The sequence below is a fragment of the Taudactylus pleione genome, unplaced genomic scaffold (genome assembly GCF_031769625.1).
Source record: "Taudactylus pleione unplaced genomic scaffold, aTauple2 ptg003434l, whole genome shotgun sequence".
Classification (NCBI taxonomy): domain Eukaryota; kingdom Metazoa; phylum Chordata; class Amphibia; order Anura; family Myobatrachidae; genus Taudactylus; species Taudactylus pleione.
The window spans coordinates 3,166-29,193 of NW_028287785.1; the positions used below are offsets into that span (position 1 = coordinate 3,166).

At 47.8% G+C, this 26,028-nt stretch overlaps 1 protein-coding gene across 1 annotated transcript; it reads left to right on the top strand.

The window, feature by feature from the left end:
• Window positions 1-3,388: 3,388 nt before the first annotated feature.
• CTDNEP1 (CTD nuclear envelope phosphatase 1) lies at window positions 3,389-25,178 on the top strand (the record flags this gene model as incomplete). The annotated part of the gene is made up of 8 exons (XM_088466533.1): window positions 3,389-3,424; window positions 9,198-9,264; window positions 10,277-10,395; window positions 10,480-10,551; window positions 11,246-11,362; window positions 19,633-19,744; window positions 20,440-20,524; window positions 24,840-25,178. Coding segments are annotated over 8 exons (669 nt in total), but the record flags the coding sequence as incomplete, so codon positions are not given.
• Between the last annotated feature and the right edge of the window lie 850 nt (window positions 25,179-26,028).

Consider the following 26,028-nt stretch of genomic DNA (forward strand, 5'->3'; position numbering starts at 1 on the left):
CCCTGTATACTGTATATATACTCCCTGTATACGGTATATACACCCCAGGGCTTCCTCCTGTATATCCTGAGACAGGTCCGCACCGTGAGTATTGTTACTCCGAGTACTCCCTGTATACTGTATATACACTCCCTATATACTGTATATACACCCCAGGGCTTCCTCCGAGTACTCCCTGTATACTGTACGTATACTCCCTGTATACGGTATATACACCCCAGGGCTTCCTCCTGTATATCCTGAGGAGATAGGTCCGCACCGTGAGTATTGTTACTCCAAGTACTCCCTGTATACTGTATTATTACTCCCTGTATACTGTATTATTACTCCCTGTATACTGTATATACACCCCAGGGCTTCCTCCTGTATATCCTGAGGAGATAGGTCCGCACCGTGAGTATTGTTACTCCAAGTACTCCCTGTATATTGTACATATACTCCCTGTATAGTGTATTATTACTCCCTGTATACTGTATATACACCCCAGGGCTTCCTCCGAGTACTCCCTGTATACTGTACGTATACTCCCTGTATACGGTATATACACCCCAGGGCTTCCTCCTGTATATCCTGAGACAGGTCCGCACCGTGAGTATTGTTACCCCGAGTACTCCCTGTATACTGTATTATTACTCCCTGTATACTGTATATATACTCCCTGTATACTGTATATATACTCCCTGTATACGGTATATACACCCCAGGGCTTCCTCCTGTATATCCTGAGACAGGTCCGCACCGTGAGTATTGTTACTCCGAGTACTCCCTGTATACTGTATTTACACTCCATATATACTGTATATACACCCCAGGGCTTCCTCCGAGTACTCCCTGTATACTGTACGTATACTCCCTGTATACGGTATATACACCCCAGGGCTTCCTCCGAGTACTCCCTGTATACTGTACGTATTCTCCCTGTATACGGTATATACACCCCAGGGCTTCCTCCTGTATATCCTGAGGAGACAGGTCCGCACCGTGAGTATTGTTACCCCGAGTACTCCCTGTATACTGTATTATTACTCCCTGTATACTGTATTATTACTCCCTGTATACTGTATTATTACTCCCTGTATACTGTATTATTACTCCCTGTATACTGTATATATACTCCCTGTATACTGTATATATACTCCCTGTATACGGTATATACACCCCAGGGCTTCCTCCTGTATATCCTGAGACAGGTCCGCACCGTGAGTATTGTTACTCCGAGTACTCCCTGTATACTGTATATACACTCCCTATATACTGTATATACACCCCAGGGCTTCCTCCGAGTACTCCCTGTATACTGTACGTATACTCCCTGTATACGGTATATACACCCCAGGGCTTCCTCCTGTATATCCTGAGGAGATAGGTCCGCACCGTGAGTATTGTTACTCCAAGTACTCCCTGTATACTGTATTATTACTCCCTGTATACTGTATTATTACTCCCTGTATACTGTATATACACCCCAGGGCTTCCTCCTGTATATCCTGAGGAGATAGGTCCGCACCGTGAGTATTGTTACTCCAAGTACTCCCTGTATATTGTACATATACTCCCTGTATAGTGTATTATTACTCCCTGTATACTGTATATACACCCCAGGGCTTCCTCCGAGTACTCCCTGTATACTGTACGTATACTCCCTGTATACGGTATATACACCCCAGGGCTTCCTCCTGTATATCCTGAGACAGGTCCGCACCGTGAGTATTGTTACCCCGAGTACTCCCTGTATACTGTATTATTACTCCCTGTATACTGTATATATACTCCCTGTATACTGTATATACACCCCAGGGCTTCCTCCTGTATATCCTGAGGAGACAGGTCCGCACCGTGAGTATTGTTACCCCGAGTACTCCCTGTATACTGTATATACACTCCCTATATACTGTATATACACCCCAGGGCTTCCTCCGAGTACTCCCTGTATACTGTATGTATACTCCCTGTATACGGTATATACACCCCAGGGCTTCCTCCTGTATATCCTGAGACAGGTCCGCACCGTGAGTATTGTTACTCCGAGTACTCCCTGTATACTGTATATACACTCCCTATATACTGTATATACACCCCAGGGCTTCCTCCGAGTACTCCCTGTATACTGTACGTATACTCCCTGTATACGGTATATACACCCCAGGGCTTCCTCCTGTATATCCTGAGACAGGTCCGCACCGTGAGTATTGTTACTCCGAGTACTCCCTGTATACTGTATATACACTCCCTATATACTGTATATACACCCCAGGGCTTCCTCCGAGTACTCCCTGTATACTGTACGTATACTCCCTGTATACGGTATATACACCCCAGGGCTTCCTCCTGTATATCCTGAGGAGATAGGTCCGCACCGTGAGTATTGTTACTCCAAGTACTCACTGTATACTGTATTATTACTCCCTGTATACTGTATTATTACTCCCTGTATACTGTATATACACCCCAGGGCTTCCTCCTGTATATCCTGAGACAGGTCCGCACCGTGAGTATTGTTACCCCGAGTACTCCCTGTATACTGTATATATACTCCCTGTATGCGGGATATACACCCCAGGGCTTCCTCCTGTATATCCTGAGACAGGTCCGCACCGTGAGTATTGTTACTCCGAGTACTCCCTGTATACTGTATATACACTCCCTATATACTGTATATACACCCCAGGGCTTCCTCCGAGTACTCCCTGTATACTGTACGTATACTCCCTGTATACGGTATATACACCCCAGGGCTTCCTCCTGTATATCCTGAGACAGGTCCGCACCGTGAGTATTGTTACTCCGAGTACTCCCTGTATACTGTATATACACTCCCTATATACTGTATATACACCCCAGGGCTTCCTCCGAGTACTCCCTGTATACTGTACGTATACTCCCTGTATACGGTATATACACCCCAGGGCTTCCTCCTGTATATCCTGAGACAGGTCCGCACCGTGAGTATTGTTACTCCGAGTACTCCCTGTATACTGTATATACACTCCCTATATACTGTATATACACCCCAAGGCTTCCTCCGAGTACTCCCTGTATACTGTACGTATACTCCCTGTATACGGTATATACACCCCAGGGCTTCCTCCTGTATATCCTGAGGAGATAGGTCCGCACCGTGAGTATTGTTACTCCAAGTACTCACTGTATACTGTATTATTACTCCCTGTATACTGTATTATTACTCCCTGTATACTGTATATACACCCCAGGGCTTCCTCCTGTATATCCTGAGGAGACAGGTCAGCACCGTGAGTATTGTTACTCCGAGTACTCCCTGTATACTGTATATACACTCCCTATATACTGTATATACACCCCAGGGCTTCCTCCGAGTACTCCCTGTATACTGTACGTATACTCCCTGTATACGGTATATACACCCCAGGGCTTCCTCCTGTATATCCTGAGACAGGTCCGCACCGTGAGTATTGTTACTCCGAGTACTCCCTGTATACTGTATATACACTCCCTATATACTGTATATACACCCCAGGGCTTCCTCCGAGTACTCCCTGTATACTGTACGTATGCTGCCACCTCCTGCACATCTTCCATTATTACTGTAGCGGCTGTACAGTACCACTGTGTGTAACGTGAGACTGCTGCCACCTCCTGCACATCTTCCATTATTACTGTAGCGGCTGTACAGTGCTGCTGTGTATAACGTGAGACTGCTGCCACCTCCTGCACTTCTTTCATTATTACTGTAGCGGCTGTACAGTACTGCTGTGTATAAATGAGGACTGTGGCTGCTCCATTATTACTGTAGCGGCTGTACAGTACTGCTGTGCGTAACGTGACACTGCTGCCTCCTCCTGCACATCTTCCATTATTACTGTAACTGCTGTACAGTGCCGCTGTGTATAATGTGTGACTGCTGCCACCTCCTGCACATCTTCCATTATTACTGTAACTGCTGTACAGTACTGCTGTGTATAAATGAGGACTGTGGCTGCTCCATTATTACTGTAGCGGCTGTACAGTACTGCTGTGCGTAACGTGACACTGCTGCCACCTCCTGCACATCTTCCATTATTACTGTAGCGGCTGTACAGTGCTGCTGTGTGTAACGTGAGACTGCTGCCACCTCCTGCACTTCTTTCATTATTACTGTAGCGGCTGTACAGTACTGCTGCGTATAAATGAGGACTGTGGCTGCTCCATTATTACTGTAGCGGCTGTACAGTACCGCTGTGTGTAACGTGTGACTGCTGCCTCCTCTTGCACATCTTTCATTATTACTGTAGCGGCTGTACAGTACTGCTGTGTATAACGTGTGACTGCTGCCACCTCCTGCACATCTTCCATTATTACTGTAGCGGCTGTACAGTGCCGCTGTGTGTAACGTGAGACTGCTGCCTCCTGCACATCTTCCATTATTACTGTAGCGGCTGTACAGTGCTGCTGTGTATAAATGAGGACTGTGGCTGCTCCATTATTACTGTAGCGGCTGTACAGTACTGCTGTGTATAATGTTTGACTGCTGCCACCTCCTGCACATCTTCCATTATTACTGTAGCGGCTGTACAGTACTGCTGTGTATAAATGAGGACTGTGGCTGCTCCATTATTACTGTAGCGGCTGTACAGTACCGCTGTGTGTAACGTGTGACTGCTACCACCTCCTACACATCTTCCATTATTACTGTAGCGGCTGTACAGTACTGCTGTGTATAATGTGTGACTGCTGCCTCCTCCTGCACAACTTCCATTATTACTGTAGCGGCTGTACAGTGCCGCTGTGTATAACGTGAGACTGCTGCCACCTCCTGCACATCTTCCATTATTACTGTAGCGGCTGTACAGTGCCGCTGTGTATAATGTGTGACTGCTGCCACCTCCTGCACATCTTCCATTATTACTGTAACTGCTGTACAGTACTGCTGTGTATAAATGAGGACTGTGGCTGCTCCATTATTACTGTAGCGGCTGTACAGTACTGCTGTGCGTAACGTGACACTGCTGCCACCTCCTGCACATGTTCCATTATTACTGTAGCGGCTGTACAGTACCACTGTGTGTAACGTGAGACTGCTGCCACCTCCTGCACATCTTCCATTATTACTGTAGCGGCTGTACAGTGCTGCTGTGTATAACGTGAGACTGCTGCCACCTCCTGCACTTCTTTCATTATTACTGTAGCGGCTGTACAGTACTGCTGTGTATAAATGAGGACTGTGGCTGCTCCATTATTACTGTAGCGGCTGTACAGTACTGCTGTGCGTAACGTGACACTGCTGCCACCTCCTGCACTTCTTTCATTATTACTGTAGCGGCTGTACAGTACTGCTGTGTATAACGTGAGACTGCTGCCACCTCCTGCACTTCTTTCATTATTACTGTAGCGGCTGTACAGTACTGCTGTGTATAAATGAGGACTGTGGCTGCTCCATTATTACTGTAGCGGCTGTACAGTACTGCTGTGCGTAACGTGACACTGCTGCCACCTCCTGCACTTCTTTCATTATTACTGTAGCGGCTGTACAGTACTGCTGTGTATAACGTGTGACTGCTGCCACCTCCTGCACATCTTCCATTATTACTGTAGCGGCTGTACAGTGCTGCTGTGTGTAACGTGAGACTGCTGCCACCTCCTGCACTTCTTTCATTATTACTGTAGCGGCTGTACAGTACTGCTGTGTATAACGTGTGACTGCTGCCACCTCCTGCACTTCTTTCATTATTACTGTAGCGGCTGTACAGTACTGCTGTGTATAAATGAGGACTGTGGCTGCTCCATTATTACTGTAGCGGCTGTACAGTACCGCTGTGTGTAACGTGTGACTGCTGCCTCCTCCTGCACATCTTTCATTATTACTGTAGCGGCTGTACAGTACTGCTGTGTATAACGTGTGACTGCTGCCACCTCCTGCACTTCTTTCATTATTACTGTAGCGGCTGTACAGTACTGCTGCGTATAAATGAGGACTGTGGCTGCTCCATTATTACTGTAGCGGCTGTACAGTACCGCTGTGTGTAACGTGTGACTGCTGCCTCCTCTTGCACATCTTTCATTATTACTGTAGCGGCTGTACAGTACTGCTGTGTATAACGTGTGACTGCTGCCACCTCCTGCACTTCTTTCATTATTACTGTAGCGGCTGTACAGTACTGCTGTGTAACGTGAGACTGCTGCCACCTCCTGCCCTTCTTTCATTATTACTGTAGCGGCTGTACAGTACTGCTGTGTATAAATGAGGACTGTGGCTGCTCCTTTATTGCTGTAGCGGCTGTACAGTACTGCTGTGTGTAACGTGTGACTGCTGCGTATAATTGAGGACTGTGGCTGCTCCATTATTACTGTAGTGGCTGTACAGTACCGCTGTGTATAAATGAGGACTGTGGCTGCTCCATTATTACTGTAGCGGCTGTACAGTACTGCTGTGCGTAACGTGACACTGCTGCCACCTCCTGCACATCTTCCATTATTACTGTAGCAGCTGTACAGTACCACTGTGTGTAACGTGAGACTGCTGCCACCTCCTGCACATCTTCCATTATTACTGTAGCGGCTGTACAGTGCCGCTGTGTGTAACGTGAGACTGCTGCCACCTCCTGCACTTCTTTCATTATTACTGTAGCGGCTGTACAGTACTGCTGTGTATAACGTGAGACTGCTGCCACCTCCTGCACTTCTTTCATTATTACTGTAGCGGCTGTACAGTACTGCTGTGTATAAATGAGGACTGTGGCTGCTCCTTTATTGCTGTAGCGGCTGTACAGTACCGCTGTGTGTAACGTGTGACTGCTGCGTATAAATGAGGACTGTGGCTGCTCCATTATTACTGTAGCGGCTGTACAGTACCGCTGTGTGTAACGTGTGACTGCTGCCTCCTCCTGCACATCTTCCATTATTACTGTAGCGGCTGTACAGTACTGCTGTGTATAATGTGTGACTGCTGCCACCTCCTGCACATCTTCCATTATTACTGTAGCGGCTGTACAGTACCGCTGTGTGTAACGTGTGACTGCTGCCACCTCCTGCACATCTTCCATTATTACTGTAGCGGCTGTACAGTACTGCTGTGTGTAACGTGAGACTGCTGCCTCCTCCTGCACATCTTCCATTATTACTGTAGCGGCTGTACAGTACCACTGTGTGTAACGTGAGACTGCTGCCACCTCCTGCACATCTTCCATTATTACTGTAGCGGCTGTACAGTGCCGCTGTGTGTAACGTGAGACTGCTGCCACCTCCTGCACTTCTTTCATTATTACTGTAGCGGCTGTACAGTACTGCTGTGTATAACGTGAGACTGCTGCCACCTCCTGCACTTCTTTCATTATTACTGTAGCGGCTGTACAGTACTGCTGTGTATAAATGAGGACTGTGGCTGCTCCTTTATTGCTGTAGCGGCTGTACAGTACCGCTGTGTGTAACGTGTGACTGCTGCCTCCTCCTGCACATCTTCCATTATTACTGTAGCGGCTGTACAGTACTGCTGTGTATAATGTGTGACTGCTGCCACCTCCTGCACATCTTCCATTATTACTGTAGCGGCTGTACAGTACCGCTGTGTGTAACGTGTGACTGCTGCCACCTCCTGCACATCTTCCATTATTACTGTAGCGGCTGTACAGTACTGCTGTGTGTAACGTGAGACTGCTGCCTCCTCCTGCACATCTTCCATTATTACTGTAGCGGCTGTACAGTACTGCTGTGTGTAACGTGTGACTGCTGCCACCTCCTGCACTTCTTCCATTATTACTGTAGCGGCTGTATAGTGCTGCTGTGTGTAACGTGTGCCTGCTGCTTCCTCCTGCACATCTTCCATTGTTACTGTAGTATCTGGTTCTCACCATTGATTTTGGGAAAGTGGGTGCAGCCCCAGCAGCAGTCTGTAAACCAGCAGACAGAAGAGACTGATGGGGGCTCAGATTTTGCGCAAACGTCTCCGGGAAACAAACAGGAGGAAGAGACGCAATAACTACTCTGATCGGCCCTCTCCTCTGCCTCCCCGAGCTCCGGTACCAGGCAGCGCAGAAACCCTCCACGCAAATTTCTCCCAGCACACAACGCAGCTGGCAGCGTACGGGGCGCTCTGTGTGACAGGGTGCAGCCTGGACTCAGACTGTCAGCTGGCACCGTACGGGGCGCTCCGTGTGACAGGGTGCAGCCTGGACTCAGACTCTCAGCTGGCACCGTACGGGGCGCTCTGTGTGACAGGGTGCAGCCTGGACTCAGACTGTCAGCTGGCACCGTACGGGGCGCTCTGTGTGACAGGGTGAAGCCTGGACTCAGACTGTCAGCTGGAAGCGGCTGTGCGGGACACAAGCGTTTCTGTGGCTATTGTGTCTCCACAACGTGTTACATTAACTCCTCCAGCTAACCAGCGCCCGGCCATGCTAGGCAAGGCGCATTACAGCCAATCAGGTCACTGCTGTCCCAACGTGGCATCATAACGTTACTAGACACGGGAGCCAATCATCACCCTCCACAGCCCATGCCCTGACAGCATGACAAGCCCCTATCGCCACCGCATCTGGTGCACACAAGCCCTCAGTTTACCCACCTCCCTCTGTGAACGGAGCCTCATTTCCCCCCTTTTATTGCCCCATTACTTGAGACTGCTCCACTCACCAATGTCCTGGTTGGAGGCCAGGGTTCAGCAATCATCTCTTGTCGGGTACATCATGCCGTGACGCTTCTCCTGATACCCAGCTACCTCTGACACCTGCAGTGCAGCGCGCCCAGCAGGCAATGCACACTAGCACTTGACCTGATCCGTTAACCTCAGCGCAGACCAGAGCAATCGCAGCACACCGATAATCCTGTATGTTAGGCAGGTATGTACACGTGTATAAGATGCAGCTCACAGGTGGGATCTTTGGAGCGCTGCGGGACCCCCCCCTGTGGTGCCAGGCCCGGTACAATAGTTCCGGCTCTAGCCCACCTGAGGGTTGCCCTGGTTGCCTCCATTGGCTGCTGGTGTTCTCATCGTACAGCGACAGCCGATCACCATCGCTTGTGTGAAACGTGCTTTATGCATCCGTGCTGTTACCTGACAATAAGCCACACGTCCCTTTTTCTGATGATGACCTCTAATAACATTTCAGTGTGTCTCATGCAGATTCCTCTTTGTCTGAAGGGTGTCAGTATCTTAATAATATTCCAGAAACCAATGTTGTTTGTCAGCAGGTTAAAGTTTTATGTCTATCACCTTTCTAAGGCTTTCTATGTGTCTTTATCACTAGGTTATACAGTATCAGACTGTGAGGTACGATGTCCTTCCCCTGTCTCCTGCATCCAAGAACCGACTCAGTAAGTGCAGTCCCAGACATTGGCTGTCCTAACCCCGGCCTCTGCCCTCCTGAGGACTGATCCCCTCCCTCCCAAACCACCCGTCGCCCTCCTTATGACTGCGGCCTCTGTCCCCCCCCCCCCCCTGCCTTTCTGAACCTGGGCTCATGTCCCCCCCATGCCCTCCTAACCCCAGCCTCTGCCCTCCTGAGGACTGATCTCTCTCCCCCCCCTCCCAAACCACCTGTCGCCCTCCTTATGACTGCAGCCTCTGTGTCCCCCCCCTGCCTTTCTGAACCTGGGCTCATGTCCCCCCCATGCCCTCCTAACCCCAGCCTCTGCCCTCCTGAGGACTGATCCCCTCCCTCCCAAACCACCCGTCGCCCTCCTTATGACTGCGGCCTCTGTCCCCCCCCCCTGCCTTTCTGAACCTGTGCTCATGTCCCCCCCATGCCCTCCTAACCCCAGCCTCTGCCCTCCTGAGGACTGATCCCCCCCCCTCCCAAACCACCCGTCGCCCTCCTTATGACTGCGGCCTCTGTGTCCCCCCCTGCCTTTCTGAACCTGGGCTCATGTCCCCCCCCATGCCCTCCTAACCCCAGCCACTGCCCTCCTGAGGACTGATCCCCCCCTCCCAAACCACCCGTCGCCCTCCTTATGACTGCGGCCTCTGTGTCCCCCCCTGCCTTTCTGAACCTGGGCTCATGTCCCCCCCATGCCCTCCTAACCCCAGCCTCTGCCCTCCTGAGGACTGATCCCCCCCCTCCCAAACCACCCGTCACCCTCCTTATGACTGCGGCCTCTGTGTCCCCCCCCCCTGCCTTTCTGAACCTGGGCTCATGTCCCCCCCATGCCCTCCTAACCCCAGCCTCTGCCCTCCTGAGGACTGATCCCCCCCCTCCTAAACCACCCGTCACCCTCCTTATGACTGCGGCCTCTGTGTCCCCCCACCTGCCTTTCTGAACCTGGGCTCATGTCCCCCCCATGCCCTCCTAACCCCGGCCTCTGTTTGTTTGTTTGTTTTTTCCCTCAGATCAAGTAAAGAGGAAGGTTCTTGTTTTGGATCTAGATGAGACTCTGATCCACTCTCATCACGATGGAGTATTGCGACCGACAGTCCGTCCTGGAACTCCTCCCGATTTTATACTAAAGGTCATTGCGCAGAGTGTCTGTAATGCCCCACCTTGCCGTACACTCCTGGCCTGTTACTAACATGGACACTTCTCCTCTCTGCAGGTCGTTATAGATAAACATCCGGTGCGATTCTTTGTACATAAAAGACCACATGTTGACTTCTTCCTTGAAGTGGTGAGTGTTCTCCTCAGCTGGGCCTGCTCTCCGCATTGGTCCATCTCTCCTGCTTTAGTCTGGTGATGGGTAAGGTGGAGGGTCGCCCCTGGTAGGTCATGGGTTAGGGATCTTCATGGAGGCCTCATCATAATTTGCCTATCATGTAGGTGGATTCATGACTGCAAGACTCATATTGATGTTGTAGCCTTCTACTGTCTCTTACATGTAGTTATGTCAGTACATAGTGATAGGAAACGTTTTGTAAGCGCCCTTGTTTCATTTACTGTTTAGAACCACTGATCGCTCGCCCTGTGAGACATACCTCATCTAGTCGGTGGTGATACACGAGGCGCTAATTGGCTGCCTGGGGGATACGTAATGTACTCTCGCAGGAGAAGTAAGAGCACGTTTGCAGGACAGAGCGTTGCAGGAACGTAGCAGATCTCTTATAAGTGTGGTCTTATCCTGGAGTCATTCACGTGCTAAAATGTCCCCCTGTCAGTATGGTAGTTGTCTTCGGAGTTCTCTAATATATTGTCACATTCCCGGAACACTCTCTCCTGCACATTACTCTTTATAATGGAATAGATACCCCCCCTGGCAACCAGCTCTCCTTCTGAGAGACAGCCCATAATGCCGGAGCCGCTGGCGTATAGGCTCCTCTGTACACACAATGATAAATGTTCCTCATGCCCTCCGTGTCCTCCTCCAGGTCAGTCAGTGGTACGAGCTCGTGGTGTTCACAGCCAGTATGGAGATTTACGGTTCTGCTGTGGCCGATAAACTAGATAATAACAGAGGGGTCCTGCGCAGACGCTTTTACCGACAGGTGAGTTTGGAGGCTTCTGTCCTATCATTACTAAATGTCTACACTGGATCTCACATGTCAAGTACATGCTAGTAGCACGCGTGGCTCTGATTCCAGCGTCTTACGGAATGCTGGTGCCTTAAGCTCCGATACCTACAAGGTGGCGCCCTGTGAAAGTGGTTACCTGGCTAGACAGGGGCTTGTCAGCATGTTTGCGTTCCCGTGAAGCTGCCGCAGTGTGGTTGCCGACCACCTTCAGGGAACATCCCACTCCATTACCTCATTGCTGGGAAATAACCAATCACATTTCTTCTTTGTGGGAACTGACCAGTATGAGAGTGCGTTTCATTCAGCTGTTTTTCCAATAAGAATCGGGCGCCTGCCTAAAATAATACAGCATATAACATAGGTGTAACCACTGGCAATAGAGCTGCAGAACTGTCCAATATAACTTTTTTTGCTATTGTAACTATTAGTGAGAAGAGGGATAATAATTTTATATTGAGGACCAAAAGCAATATTTTATTCCAGAATCTGCACATTTGCGGTACTCCAAGATATACTTAAAAAAGGATTCATTACAGTAAAGAGACCTGAGACCATTTCCAGGTTCCCCCAGGTCCATGCGCTGACGCTGTGAGATATAATAGGCTCTATGTATGAGATGACACCTGAGACCATTTCCAGTTTCTGCCAGGTCCATGGTCTGACTCTGTGAGATATAATAGGCTCTATGTATGAGATGAGACCATTTCCAGGTTCCCCCTGGTCCATGCGCTGACGCTGTGAGATATAATAGGCTCTATGTATGAGATGACACCTGAGACCATTTCCAGGTTCTGCCAGGTCCATGGTCTGACTCTGTGAGATATAATAGGCTCTATGTATGAGATGAGACCATTTCCAGGTTCCCCCTGGTCCATGCGCTGACGCTGTGAGATATAATAGGCTCTATGTATGAGATGAGACCATTTCCAGGTTCCCCCAGGTCCATGCGCTGATGCAGTGAGATATAATAGGCTCTATGTATGAGATGACAACTGAGACCATTTCCAGGTTCCCCCGTGTCCATGCGCTGACGCTGTGAGATATAATAGGCTCTATGTATGAGATGAGACCATTTCCAGGTTCCTCCTGGTCCATGCGCTGACACTGTGAGATATAATAGGCTCTATGTATGAGATGAGACCATTTCCAGGTTCCTCCTGGTCCATGTGCTGACGCTGTGAGATATAATAGGCTCTATGTATGAGATGAGACCATTTCCAGGTTCCCCCGGGTCCATGCGCTGACGCTGTGAGATATAATAGGCTCTATGTATGAGATGACACCATTTCCAGGTTCCCCCAGGTCCATGCGCTAACGCTGTGAGATATAATAGGTTGTATGTATGAGATGAGACCATTTCCAGGTTCCCCCGTGTCCATGCGCTGACGCTGTGAGATATAATAGGCTCTATGTATGAGATGAGACCATTTCCAGGTTCCTCCTGGTCCATGTGCTGACGCTGTGAGATATAATAGGCTCTATGTATGAGATGAGACCATTTCCAGGTTCTGCCAGGTCCATGCGCTGACGCTGTGAGATATAATAGGCTCTATGTATGAGATGAGACCATTTCCAATTTCCCCCCGGGTCCATGCGCTGACGCTGTGAGATATAATAGGCTCTATGTATGAGATGAGACCATTTCCAGGTTCCCCCCAGGTCCATGCGCTAACTCTGTGAGATATAATAGGCTCTATGTATGAGATGACAACTGAGACCATTTCCAGGTTCCCCCATGTCCATGGTCTGACTCTGTGAGATATAATAGGCTCTATGTATGAGATGAGACCATTTCCAGGTTCCCCCCGGGTCCATGCGCTGACGCTGTGAGATATAATAGGCTCTATGTATGAGATGAGACCATTTCCAGGTTCCCCCGTGTCCATGCGCTGACGCTGTGAGATATAATAGGCTCTATGTATGAGATGAGACCATTTCCAGGTTCCTCCTGGTCCATGCACTGACGCTGTGAGATATAATAGGCTCTATGTATGAGATGAGACCATTTCCAGGTTCCTCCTGGTCCATGCGCTGACGCTGTGAGATATAATAGGCTCTATGTATGAGATGAGACCATTTCCAGGTTCCTCCTGGTCCATGGGCTGACGCTGTGAGATATAATAGGCTCTATGTATGAGATGAGACCATTTCCAGGTTCCCCCGGGTCCATGCGCTGACGCTGTGAGATATAATAGGCTCTATGTATGAGATGAGACCATTTCCAGGTTCCCCCAGGTCCATGCGCTGACGCTGTGAGATATAATAGGCTCTATGTATGAGATGAGACTAATTCCAGGTTCCGCCTGGTCCATGCGCTGACTCTGTGAGATATAATAGGCTCTATGTATGAGATGAGACCATTTCCAGGTCCCCGAGTCCATATGCTGACGCTGTTAGATATAATAGGCTCTGTGTATGAGATGACACCTGAGACCATTTCCAGGTTCCCCCGGGTCCATGCGCTGACGCTGTGAGATATAATAGGCTCTATGTATGAGATGAGACCATTTCTAGGTTCCCCCGAGTACATGTGCTGACGCTGTGAGATATAATATGCTCTATGTATGAGATGAGACCATTTCCAGGTTCCCCCGTGTCCATGTGCTGACGCTGTGAGATATAAATAGGCTCTATGTATGAGATGAGACCATTTCCAGGTTCCCCCTGGTCCATGCGCTGACGCTGTGAGATATAATAGGCTCTATGTATGAGATGAGACCATTTCCAGGTTCCCCCAGGTCCATGCGCTGACGCTGTGAGATATAATAGGCTCTATGTATGAGATGAGACTAATTCCAGGTTCCGCCTGGTCCATGCGCTGACTCTGTGAGATATAATAGGCTCTATGTATGAGATGAGACCATTTCCAGGTCCCCGAGTCCATATGCTGACGCTGTTAGATATAATAGGCTCTGTGTATGAGATGACACCTGAGACCATTTCCAGGTTCCCCCGGGTCCATTCGCTGACGCTGTGAGATATAATAGGCTCTATGTATGAGATGAGACCATTTCTAGGTTCCCCCGAGTACATGTGCTGACGCTGTGAGATATAATATGCTCTATGTATGAGATGAGACCATTTCCAGGTTCCCCCGTGTCCATTTGCTGACGCTGTGAGATATAATAGGCTCTATGTATGAGATGACACCTGAGACCTTTTCCAGATTCCCCCTGGTCCATGCGATGACGCTGTGAGATATATTAGGCTCTATGTATGATATGAGACCATTTCCAGGTTCCCCCGTGTCCATGCGCTGACGCTGTGAGATATAATAGGCTCTATGTATGAGATGACACCTGAGACCATTTCCAGGTTCCCCCCCGGTCCATGGGCTGACGCTGTGAGATATAATAGGCTCTATGTATGAGATGAGACCATTTCCAGGTTCCCCCTGTCCATGTGCTGACGCTGTGAGATATAATAGGCTCTGTGTATGAGATGAGACCATTTCCAGGTTCCACCGGGTCCATATGCTGACGCTGTGAGATATAATAGGCTCTGTGTATGAGATGAGACCATTTCCAGGCTCCACCGGGTCCATGTGCTGACGCTGTGAGATATAATAGGCTCTATGTATGAGATGACACCTGAGACCATTTCCAGGTTCCACAGGGAGACAATGGGGTGTAGGCTGTACTTGGAGGACTGGACACCAAACCGTAAAGCTTTTGCTGTCCCAGGATGCTCTGGTTACCCCCCCCTATACCCCGCCCACAGCCTAAGGCAATCAGTTTGTCTTGGTGTCCGGCAGGAGCTGGATCACCGATAGAACATTGGGGCTGCTTTAAATGGCCCAAGCATAATTTTATTTAATTTTATATCTTTTAACTTGAAGACAGAGCAAGCAGCACTAGACAATCCTTCAGACGTCTCTTCTTCTGCTCCATCACCCCTCCGCCATGCTGTAACTCCTGCCCTCGGCTTGGTACTTTTGGCGGGGGGCCTTGCTAGCGGGCTCCTCAGGCGGACCCCAGACTGCAGCCGGGACAGGTAAGGCGGTTTCACATTCGCACCATTCCACTGCGGTTTTGCCGCCTCTGAGCTGCTCCTCATTCTCCCACTGCTCCCGCAGAGACCTCCAGCGGCCATTTTCTTAACAGCAGCCACAGCTCTCTCCAGGAACGCTGGGTCCAGTCACATACCTCTCCTAGGAGCTAGGTTATGTAGCGCTATAGCCTACCAGCCACTGCGGTCTGAGTAGTTGATTTTAGTGCATTGCCTTTCGCTTTTCTTTCACAATAACCCTGGGATACTGGTGTACTTCACATCCCCACAGTCCACACAGCTCTCAGATTCTGAGGCCTCTTCTGGGGAGGCAGACGACGCAGATCTCTCTCTCACTGGGTCACCCTCGGGGGGAGCAAGAGCTTCAGAATAAATTGAATGTACCTGCACTAGTGAGGGCTGTCAGATCAATTCTTCAAATAGAAGATGCTGAGCCCATCCCTTAGGCAAAAGAGCCCCTTTTTAAGCGACAGAAAGTGGTTTTGGTGGAATTCCCTCTCTACGATCAGCTTTCTGAACTCAAGAGCGAAGCATGGAATACACCAAGTAAAAAGTTCCAGCTGCCAAAACACCTGGTTTCTTTTTGTCCTTTTCCAGCAGCTGATTGCGCTAAATGGGAAGCTCCTCCAGCGGTAGTTTCCCACGTGACACGTCTAGTTAAAGGCTCTACTTTACAGTATCCTCCTTAAAGGAGTCGACGGATAGAAGGATTGAAGGTTGCCTAAAATCTGTGTATTTTCTTACGGGAGCTATTACTCGTCCAGCCATGGCTACTGCCTGGGTGGCCAAAGCCATTGAAAGCTGGGCAGACGCTCTAGAGAACACATTTCCCTCAGATGCTTCTCGGGAACAGCTGTCCTACTTCTCGCACATCAGGGAGAAGCGGCTTTGGATACTGGTCTCCTAGCTTCCAAGGCATCTGCTACTTCAGTCGTAGCCCACCTTATCATTTGGCTTCATTCGTGGAAGGCCGACACAGACTCTAAGAAGGCTTTGGAATCACTCACTTACATTGGGGAGATCCTGTTTGGCCCAGAGTTGGACAATACTGTGACTACCTTAGCAGCTTCTAAGATGACTTTCCTGCCCTCAGCATCTACACCCAGGTCTCAGATTTCATCCTTTAGGTCATTTCACCCCCAGGGAAAAGCTAAAGATCAGTCCTTTCCTCGGCAGTTGGCATCCACAAAGGCTTCCAAGCCCAGGACCAAGCATGCCTGGGCAACCAGACGCCCAGCTACTAAATCCGAGGACAAACCTTCAGCCCGACGGGGCTGCCCTCCCCCTGGGGGACCCCAGAGTGGGAGGCCGACTTCTTCAGTTAGCCCAATTCTGGCGTCAGAACACCAGACGTCTGGGTACAAGAAGTGGTCTCTCACGGGTACACCCTCTCATTCCTGAGATGTCCCCCCTCCCCCAGCAGTTCTTTTAAACAGGCCCTCCATCAGACCCGAGCAAAGCCCTGCTCCTCCAGAAGGCCATTCAGTCCTTGCTGCACACGGGGGTAATGATTCCAGTCCCATCGTCACAGCGTAGGAACGGTTATTCCACCCTTTTCTTGTTTCAGAAGCCCAATGAGTCTCAACGGCCTATCCTCAACCTCAGGTCTATCAACAAGTTTATCAGGGTGCCCAGGTTTCGTATAGAAACCCTCCGCTCTATTGTCATAGCTATGAAACCTAGAGACTTTATGGTATCTCTGGACATTAACAACGCTTATTACATGTACCTATTGTGCCCTCCCATCAGCGGTATCTCCGGTTTGCTGTCCTACAGCAACATTTCCAATTTCAGGCACTGCCCTTTGGGCTTTCTACAGCTCCGCGGAGCTTTACCAAAATCATGGCTGTTACGGCAGCCCACCTGCGTCGTCGGGCAATCGGGCTACTCCCATACTTGGACGACCTCTTGCTCTTAGCAAGCTCTCCAGAGGTCCTTCACCGCCATCTTCAGATAACCATTGTCTTTCTACAGAGGCACGGCTGGTTGATCAACTGGAAAGTGTCTTCCCTGAACCTTTTACAAAGTTTTGTACATCTGGGAGCACTTATGGATTCTCAGGCTCAGAGAATTTTCCTGACAGCAGACAAGATCTCCGTACTGCAGCAACAAGTGCGCAGGTTTCTCCAAGGTCGCCGAGCGTCAATTCACTCAGCAATACAGACCTTTGGGGTCCATGGTATCCACCTTCGACATGGTGGAGTTTGCTCTTTTCCACTTCAGGCCCCTACAACACCTAATCCTCTCCAGGTGCAATGGGCTGCCCCATCTGATAAGATCCCAGACGCTGGTCCTCTCTCCGGCAGTTTGTCTGTCCCTCTCATAGTGGTTACAGATGCCCACTTAAACAAAGGCCGCCCCTTTTGGATCCCGGAATCGGTACCCCTCACCACGGACGCAAGTCTTCGTGGGTGGGGCGCAGTGACCGGCCAGCACTTTTTCCAAGGAACGCTGAACACCAGCCGAGGCAATCTTACCAATCAACGTCCTAGAACTCCGAGCCACCTACAGAGGCAGCCCTCTGGCTCAGTATATTCTACAGGACAGGCCAGTACAAGTACAGTTTGACAATACCATGGCGGTGGCCCACCTCAATCTCCAGGGAGGCACTCGAAGCCGGTGAGCAATGACAGAAGTGTCACGCATTCTCACATGGGCCGAACGCCATCTCCGCAGTGTTCATGCTGGGGATTGTCAATTGGGAAGCGGATTTCTTAAGCCGTCACGACAAGGGACCCTGAAGCAGCCTTCGTGGATACCTTGTCGGTGAAGTGGACCTTTCATTTGGCGTACCTCTTCCCTCCAGTCTCCCTTCTTCCTCTGGTCCTTCGGACGTTCAAGCAAGAAGGGGGCACGGTCCTGTTGGTAGCTCCAACTTGGCCAGACGCCATTGGTACTCTGATCTTCAAAGTCTCACCATAGACGTTCCTCTCCAAATTCCTCAACGACCGGAAGTGTTGTCTCAGGGTCACTGTCTACATTTGGATCTGGCCTGTCTGTCTCTGACGGCGTGGCTCTTGAGACCTCCTTGCTAAGGTCCAAGAGTGGATGGCCAGCTAACAAACAAACTCTGGCCAGATGGCTTCGCATGACTATCTCACAGACTTACACGCAGGCTGGTCTTCCTGTGCGGCTGTTGTCTCTGCTCATTCTTCTCGCTCTGTGGGTCCCTCATGGGCAGTCTGCCGTGGCACGTCTGCCAAACTACTGTGCAAGGTGGCCACATGGTCTTCTGTCCACACCTTTCTTAGGTTCTATGCCTTTGATACATTTGCCTCTCAGGATGCTTCATTTGGACGTCGGATTCTCCTCTCGCCTCAGGAGAACTGTTGTGGGACATACCCATTGTCTCCCTGTGGAGCCCTATGGACCCTAAAGAAGAAAAGGAGAGTTATGGTAGACTTACCTTTTGTTAACTTTCTTCGAAGTCCATAGGGGTCCACAGGGCGCCTGCCCTGACTCACTGGCTTCTATGGGTTTCTTCTCTTGGTCACAGGTTTCCTTCTCTGTGTGAGAGTGTGATTCCTCAGTGTACCAGTCTTCCCTCTATCCTGTCCTGCTCCTGCCTTGGGCTTGTTAACAAAACCGAAATGCCCTCAGGCTGTGGGCGGGGTATAGGGGGAAGTACCGGAGCATCCTGGGATAGCAAAAGCTTAAGTGTTTGGTGTCCGGTCCTCCTATCCACCACCTACACCCCATTGTCTTCCTGTGGACCCTATGGACTTCGAAGAAAGAGAGTTAACAAAGTCAAGTTTTACCATAAGTCTCCTTTTTTTTTTTTTTATTCGTACTAAATACACCACAGGCACATAGCACCGATACTCGCTGAGAATGGCAGCAAGGTGGATTACCCCATTCATTATTACCCATGTGCAGCCTATATCCAATTAATATATTACTAACAGAAGATGATTATTGTTAGATGTCCTATATTCACCAGTCAGGCGCTGCCCATCTATGTATGGTGGCACAAAGTTTATTCTCTCCGGTTATAATTCAGGCACCGATTAGTTGGTTTCAAAGAACAGTCACTTTTACACCGACCAATAATAACCCAATAACACAGCCACATGGGGGATGAGTAGCACCAATAGCAGTGTATGGTACAGAGATTGGACGTGTGATGTGCGGCTCCAGATAGAGGCTGAGGCCAGTGCTGGTTACCCTCAGACATTGTGTGACTCACCCTGTCCCCCTACCATGATATAACTATGTACCTGTTCCTCCCTCCGCAGCACTGTACCCTGGAGTTGGGCAGTTACATTAAGGACCTCTCTGTAGTGCACAGCGATCTGTCCAGTGTGGTGATATTGGACAATTCGCCGGGGGCCTACCGGAGTCATCCAGGTACCTGTCCAATGAATGGTTCTGTTCCTTACGTTCCTCCCCCCCACATACCGACATGGGGGTCGTATTCAGTTAGCGGCAAAAACTGAAGTTTTTTTCGCCATTGGAAAAAACTAACCTTTTTTTCGGCCAAAAAAAACTGCAAAATTTTTGCCAAAAAAAACAGGAGAAATGTTAAAATGGGTTAAAGTATATTTTCGTGTCGTAAAAACGCAATTTTAAAAACCGTTAAACGCCTGCTGTGACCGCGTGTGATGTTTAAAACACGTGACGCATCCATATAGCCCCCCGAAAAATCAGACCCGATGCGTTAAAACCATTTTCAACTATATATTTTTTTTTTCCGCCCAAAATTTGCGTGCTGTTTTTTTGCCAAGGTACGCAACTTAATGTACGTAATGTATCATTAGGGGGGCAGTGTCCAAAGGGTTCTGAAAGAAATCTCCACATTTTAAGCCAAAAATAGGAATTTTTTGTTTTTCATTCTCCTGGTCTGGGATGGAGAACTTTTGTCTCCAGTTTTTTTTCCGCCTGTTGCCATTTACGCCGCTAATTGAATACGTCCCATGGTCTCTTCATCCCATCAGGGAGCCCTTCTGTCTTCTAACCCGCTCACCCACCCCCTTCTGCTGATCCTAACTCCTACCCGGGGAGCAGGGCTACCGCCTAATACTTTATCTGTATCCCACTTCTAGATAATGCCATACCTATCAAGTCCTGGTTCAGTGATCCCAGCGACACTGCTCTACTCAACCTGCTTCCAATGCTGGACGCCTTGAGGTATGATAACTACTCTGTCCTATACACTGATACACAGACCCTATAACAGTCCTATAGTATACATGTGATATATGAGGGGTCTCCGTCCTATACACTGATACACAGACCCTATAACAGTCCTATAGTATCCATGTGATATGTGAGGGGTCTCTGTCCTATACACTGATACACAGACCCTATAACAGTCCTATAGTATCCATGTGATATGTGAGGGGTCTCCATCCTATACACTGATACATAGACCCTATAATAGTCCTATAGTATACATGTGATATATGAGGGGTCTCTGTCCTATACACTGATACACAGACCCTATAACAGTCCTATAGTATCCATGTGATATGTGAGGGGTCTCCGTCCTATACACTGATACACAGACCCTATAACAGTCCTATAGTATCCATGTGATATATGAGGGGTCTCCGTCCTATACACTGATACACAGACCCTATAACAGACCTATAGTATACATGTGATATATGAGGGGTCTCCGTCCTATACACAGACCCTATAACAGACCTATAGCATACATGTGATATATGAGGGGTCTCTGTCCTATACACTGATACACAGACCCTATAACAGTCCTATAGTATACATGTGATATATGAGGGGTCTCCGTCCTATACACTGATACACAGACCCTATAACAGTCCTATAGTATACATGTGATATATGAGAGGTCTCCGTCCTATACACTGATACACAGACCCTATAACAGTCCTATAGTATACATGTGATATATGAGGGGTCTCCGTCCTATACACAGACGCTATAACAGTCCTATAGTATACATGTGATATATGAGGGGTCTCTGTCCTATACACTGATACACAGACCCTATAACAGACCTATAGTATACATGTGATATATGAGGGGTCTCTGTCCTATACACTGATACACAGACCCTATAACAGTCCTATAGTATACATGTGATATATGAGGGGTCTCCGTCCTATACACAGACCCTATAACAGACCTATAGTATACATGTGATATATGAGGGATCTCCGTCCTATACACTGATACACAGACCCTATAACAGTCCTATAGTATACATGTGATATATGAGGGGTCTCTGTCCTATACACTGATACACAGACCCTATAACAGTCCTATAGTATACATGTGATATATGAGAGGTCTCCGTCCTATACACTGATACACAGACCCTATAACAGTCCTATAGTATGCATGTGACATATGAGGGGTCTCTCTCCTATACACTGATACACAGACCCTATAACAGGCCTATAGTATACATGTGATTATATGAGGGGTCTCCGTCCTATACACTGATACACAGACCCTATAACAGTCCTATAGTATACATGTGATATATGAGTGGTCTCTGTCCTATACACTGATACACAGACCCTATAACAGACCTATAGTATACATATGATATATGAGAGGTCTCTGTCCTATACACTGATACACAGACCCTATAACAGACCTATAGTATACATGTGATATATGAGGGGTCTCTGTCCTGTACACTATACACAGACCCTATATAGTATCTATGTGATATATGGGAGGGGTCTCCGTCCTGTACACTATACACAGACCCTATAACAGTCCTATAGTATACATGTGATATATGAGGGGTCTCCGTCCTATACACTGATACACAGACCCTATATAGTATCTATATGATATATGGGAGGGGTCTCCGTCCTGTACACTATACACAGACCCTATAACAGTCCTATAGTATACATGTGATATATGAGGGGTCTCCGTCCTATACACTGATACACAGACCCTATAACAGACCTATAGTATACATGTGATATATGAGGGGTCTCTGTCCTATACACTGATACACAGACCCTATAACAGTCCTATAGTATACATGTGATATATGAGGGGTCTCCGTCCTATACACAGACCCTATAACAGACCTATAGTATACATGTGATATATGAGGGGTCTCTGTCCTATACACTGAGACACAGACCCTATAACAGACCTATAGTATACATGTGATATATGAGGGATCTCCGTCCTATACACTGATACATAGACCCTATAACAGACCTATAGTATACATGTGATATATGAGGGATCTCCGTCCTATACACTGATACACAGACCCTATAACAGTCCTATAGTATACATGTGATATATGAGGGGTCTCTCTCCTATACACTGATACACAGACCCTATAACAGGCCTATAGTATACATGTGATTATATGAGGGGTCTCCGTCCTATACACTGATACACAGACCCTATAACAGTCCTATAGTATACATGTGATATATGAGTGGTCTCTGTCCTATACACTGATACACAGACCCTATAACAGACCTATAGTATACATGTGATATATGAGGGGTCTCCGTCCTATACACTATACACAGACCCTATATAGTATCTATGTGATATATGGGAGGGGTCTCCGTCCTGTACACTATACACAGACCCTATAACAGTCCTATAGTATACATGTGATATATGAGGGGTCTCCGTCCTATACACTGATACACAGACCCTATATAGTATCTATATGATATATGGGAGGGGTCTCCGTCCTGTACACTGATACACAGACCCTATAACAGTCCTATAGTATACATGTGATATATGAGGGATCTCCGTCCTATACACTGATACACAGACCCTATAACAGTCCTATAGTATACATGTGATATATGAGGGGTCTCTGTCCTATACACTGATACACAGACCCTATAACAGACCTATAGTATACATGTGATATATGAGGGGTCTCCATCCTATACACTGATACACAGACCCTATAACAGTCCTATAGTATACATGTGTTATATGAGGGATCCACATCCTATACACTGATACGCAGACCCTATAACAGTACTATAGTGTACATGTGATATATGAGGGGTCTCTGTCCTATACACAGACCCTATAACAGTCCTATAGTATACATGTGATATATGAGGGATCTCCGTCCTATACACTGATACACAGACCCTATAACAGTCCTATAGTATACATGTGATATATGAGGGGTCTCTGTCCTATACACTGATACACAGACCCTATAACAGTCCTATAGTATACATGTGATATATGAGGGGTCTCCGTCCTATACACTGATACACAGACCCTTTAACAGTCCTATAGTATACATGTGATATGAGGGTCTCTGTCCTATACACTGACCCTATAACAGTCCTATAGTATCTGTGTGATGTATGAGGGGTCTCTGTCCTGTACACTATACACAGACCCTATATAGTATCTATGTGATATATGGGAGGTGTCTCCGTCCTGTACACTATACACAGACCCTATAACAGACCTATAGTATACATGTGTTATATGAGGGATCTCCATCCTATACACTGATACGCAGACCCTATAACAGTACTATAGTGTACATGTGATATGTGAGGGGTCTCTGTCCTATACACAGACCCTATAACAGTCCTATAGTATACATGTGATATATGAGGGATCTCCGTCCTATACACTGATACACAGACCCTATAACAGTCCTATAGTATACATGTGATATATGAGGGGTCTCTGTCCTATACACTGATACACAGACCCTATAACAGTCCTATAGTATACATGTGATATATGAGGGGTCTCTGTCCTATACACTGATACACAGACCCTATAACAGTCCTATAGTATACATGTGATATATGAGGGGTCTCCGTCCTGTACACTATACACAGACCCTATAACAGTCCTATAGTATACATGTGATATATGAGGGGTCTCCGTCCTATACACTGATACACAGACCCTTTAACAGTCCTATAGTATACATGTGATATGAGGGTCTCTGTCCTATACACTGACCCTATAACAGTCCTATAGTATCTGTGTGATGTATGAGGGGTCTCTGTCCTGTACACTATACACAGACCCTATATAGTATCTATGTGATATATGGGAGGGGTCTCCGTCCTGTACACTATACACAGACCCTATAACAGTCCTATAGTATCTATGTGATATATGGGAGGGGTCTCCATCCTATACACTGATACTCAGACCCTATAACAGACCTTTAGTATACATGTGATATATGAGGGGTCTCCGTCGTGTACACTATACACAGACCCTATATAGTATCTATGTGATATATGAGGGGTCTCCGTCCTGTACACTTTATACAGACCCTATATAGTATCTGTGATATATGGGAGGGGTCTCCGTCGTGTACACTATTCACGGACCCTATATAGTATCTATGTGATATATGAGGGGTCTCTGTCCTGTACACTATACACAGACCCTATATAGTATCTATGTGATATATGGGAGGGGTCTCCTGGTGTTTGTTACATTATATTTTCTCTGTTTCCAGGTTCACAGCTGACGTCAGGTCTGTGCTGAGTCGTAATCTTCATCAGCATCGGCTGTGGTGACACTGAGCCCCCGCGTCCCCCTGTCCTGGATCATCACCTCCCTGCCTCAGCCTTATCCCGTCTCCCCAGCTACAGACAGAGACTGTACTCCTATAATGAGGAGGGATGATGGAGAACTCCCCCTACTCTACCTCTACAACACTCATCATGGGGGGAGCGTGATGACACAAACTATTCCCCCTCCACCCCTTTTTTTCAGGGGCTGGTGCATATGTGGGGAGAAACGGGGGTCTGTTTTTAATTGTAGACTTTCTTGTATAAAGAGAATTATTTCAAAATTTGTCTAAGTAGATTTGTGTGTCCGCAGGATGCCACACGGGCTGGCACCTGGGCGTTTCCAGCACCTCACGGGCTGGCGCCTGAGCGTTTGCAGCAGTGCTAACGGGTGATGGGATGATGAGTGTGAGAGTACCCGGTCCCTGGCTGCTGGCGCTCAAACTTAGTCAAGTGCATAAATATTGGGACATTGACAGGATTTTCAGATTTTGGCCTCTAGTCACCACCACAATGGCTTTGAAATGAAAGAAACAAGATGTGCTTTACCTGCAGACTTTCAGATTTAATTTGAGGGTAATTACATCCAAATCAGGTGAACGGTGTAGGAATTACAACGGTTTCTATATGTGCCTCCCACTTTTTAAGGGGCCAAAAGTAATGGGACTATCAACTCAAAAGCTATTTCATGGACAGGTGTGAGCTATTCCCTCGTTATTTCATTATCAATTAAGCAGGTAAAAGGTCTGGAGTTGATTCTAGGTGTGACATTTGCATTTGGAATCAGTTGCTGTCGACTCTCAATATGAGATCCAAAGAGCTGTCACTATCAGTGAAGCCATCATTAGGCTGAAAAATAAAAACAAACCCATCACAGAGATAGCAAAAACATTAGGTGTGGCCAAATCAACTGTTTGGAACATTCTTAAAAAGAAACAACGCACCGGAGAGCTCAGCAACACCAAAAGACCCGGAAGACCACGGAAAACAACTGTGGTGGATGACAAAAGAATTATTTCCCTGGTGAAGAAAAACCCCTTCACAACAGTTGGCCAAATCAAGAACACTCTCCAGGAGGTAGATGTATATGTGTCAAAGTCAACAATCAAGAGAAGACTTCACAAGAGTGAATAT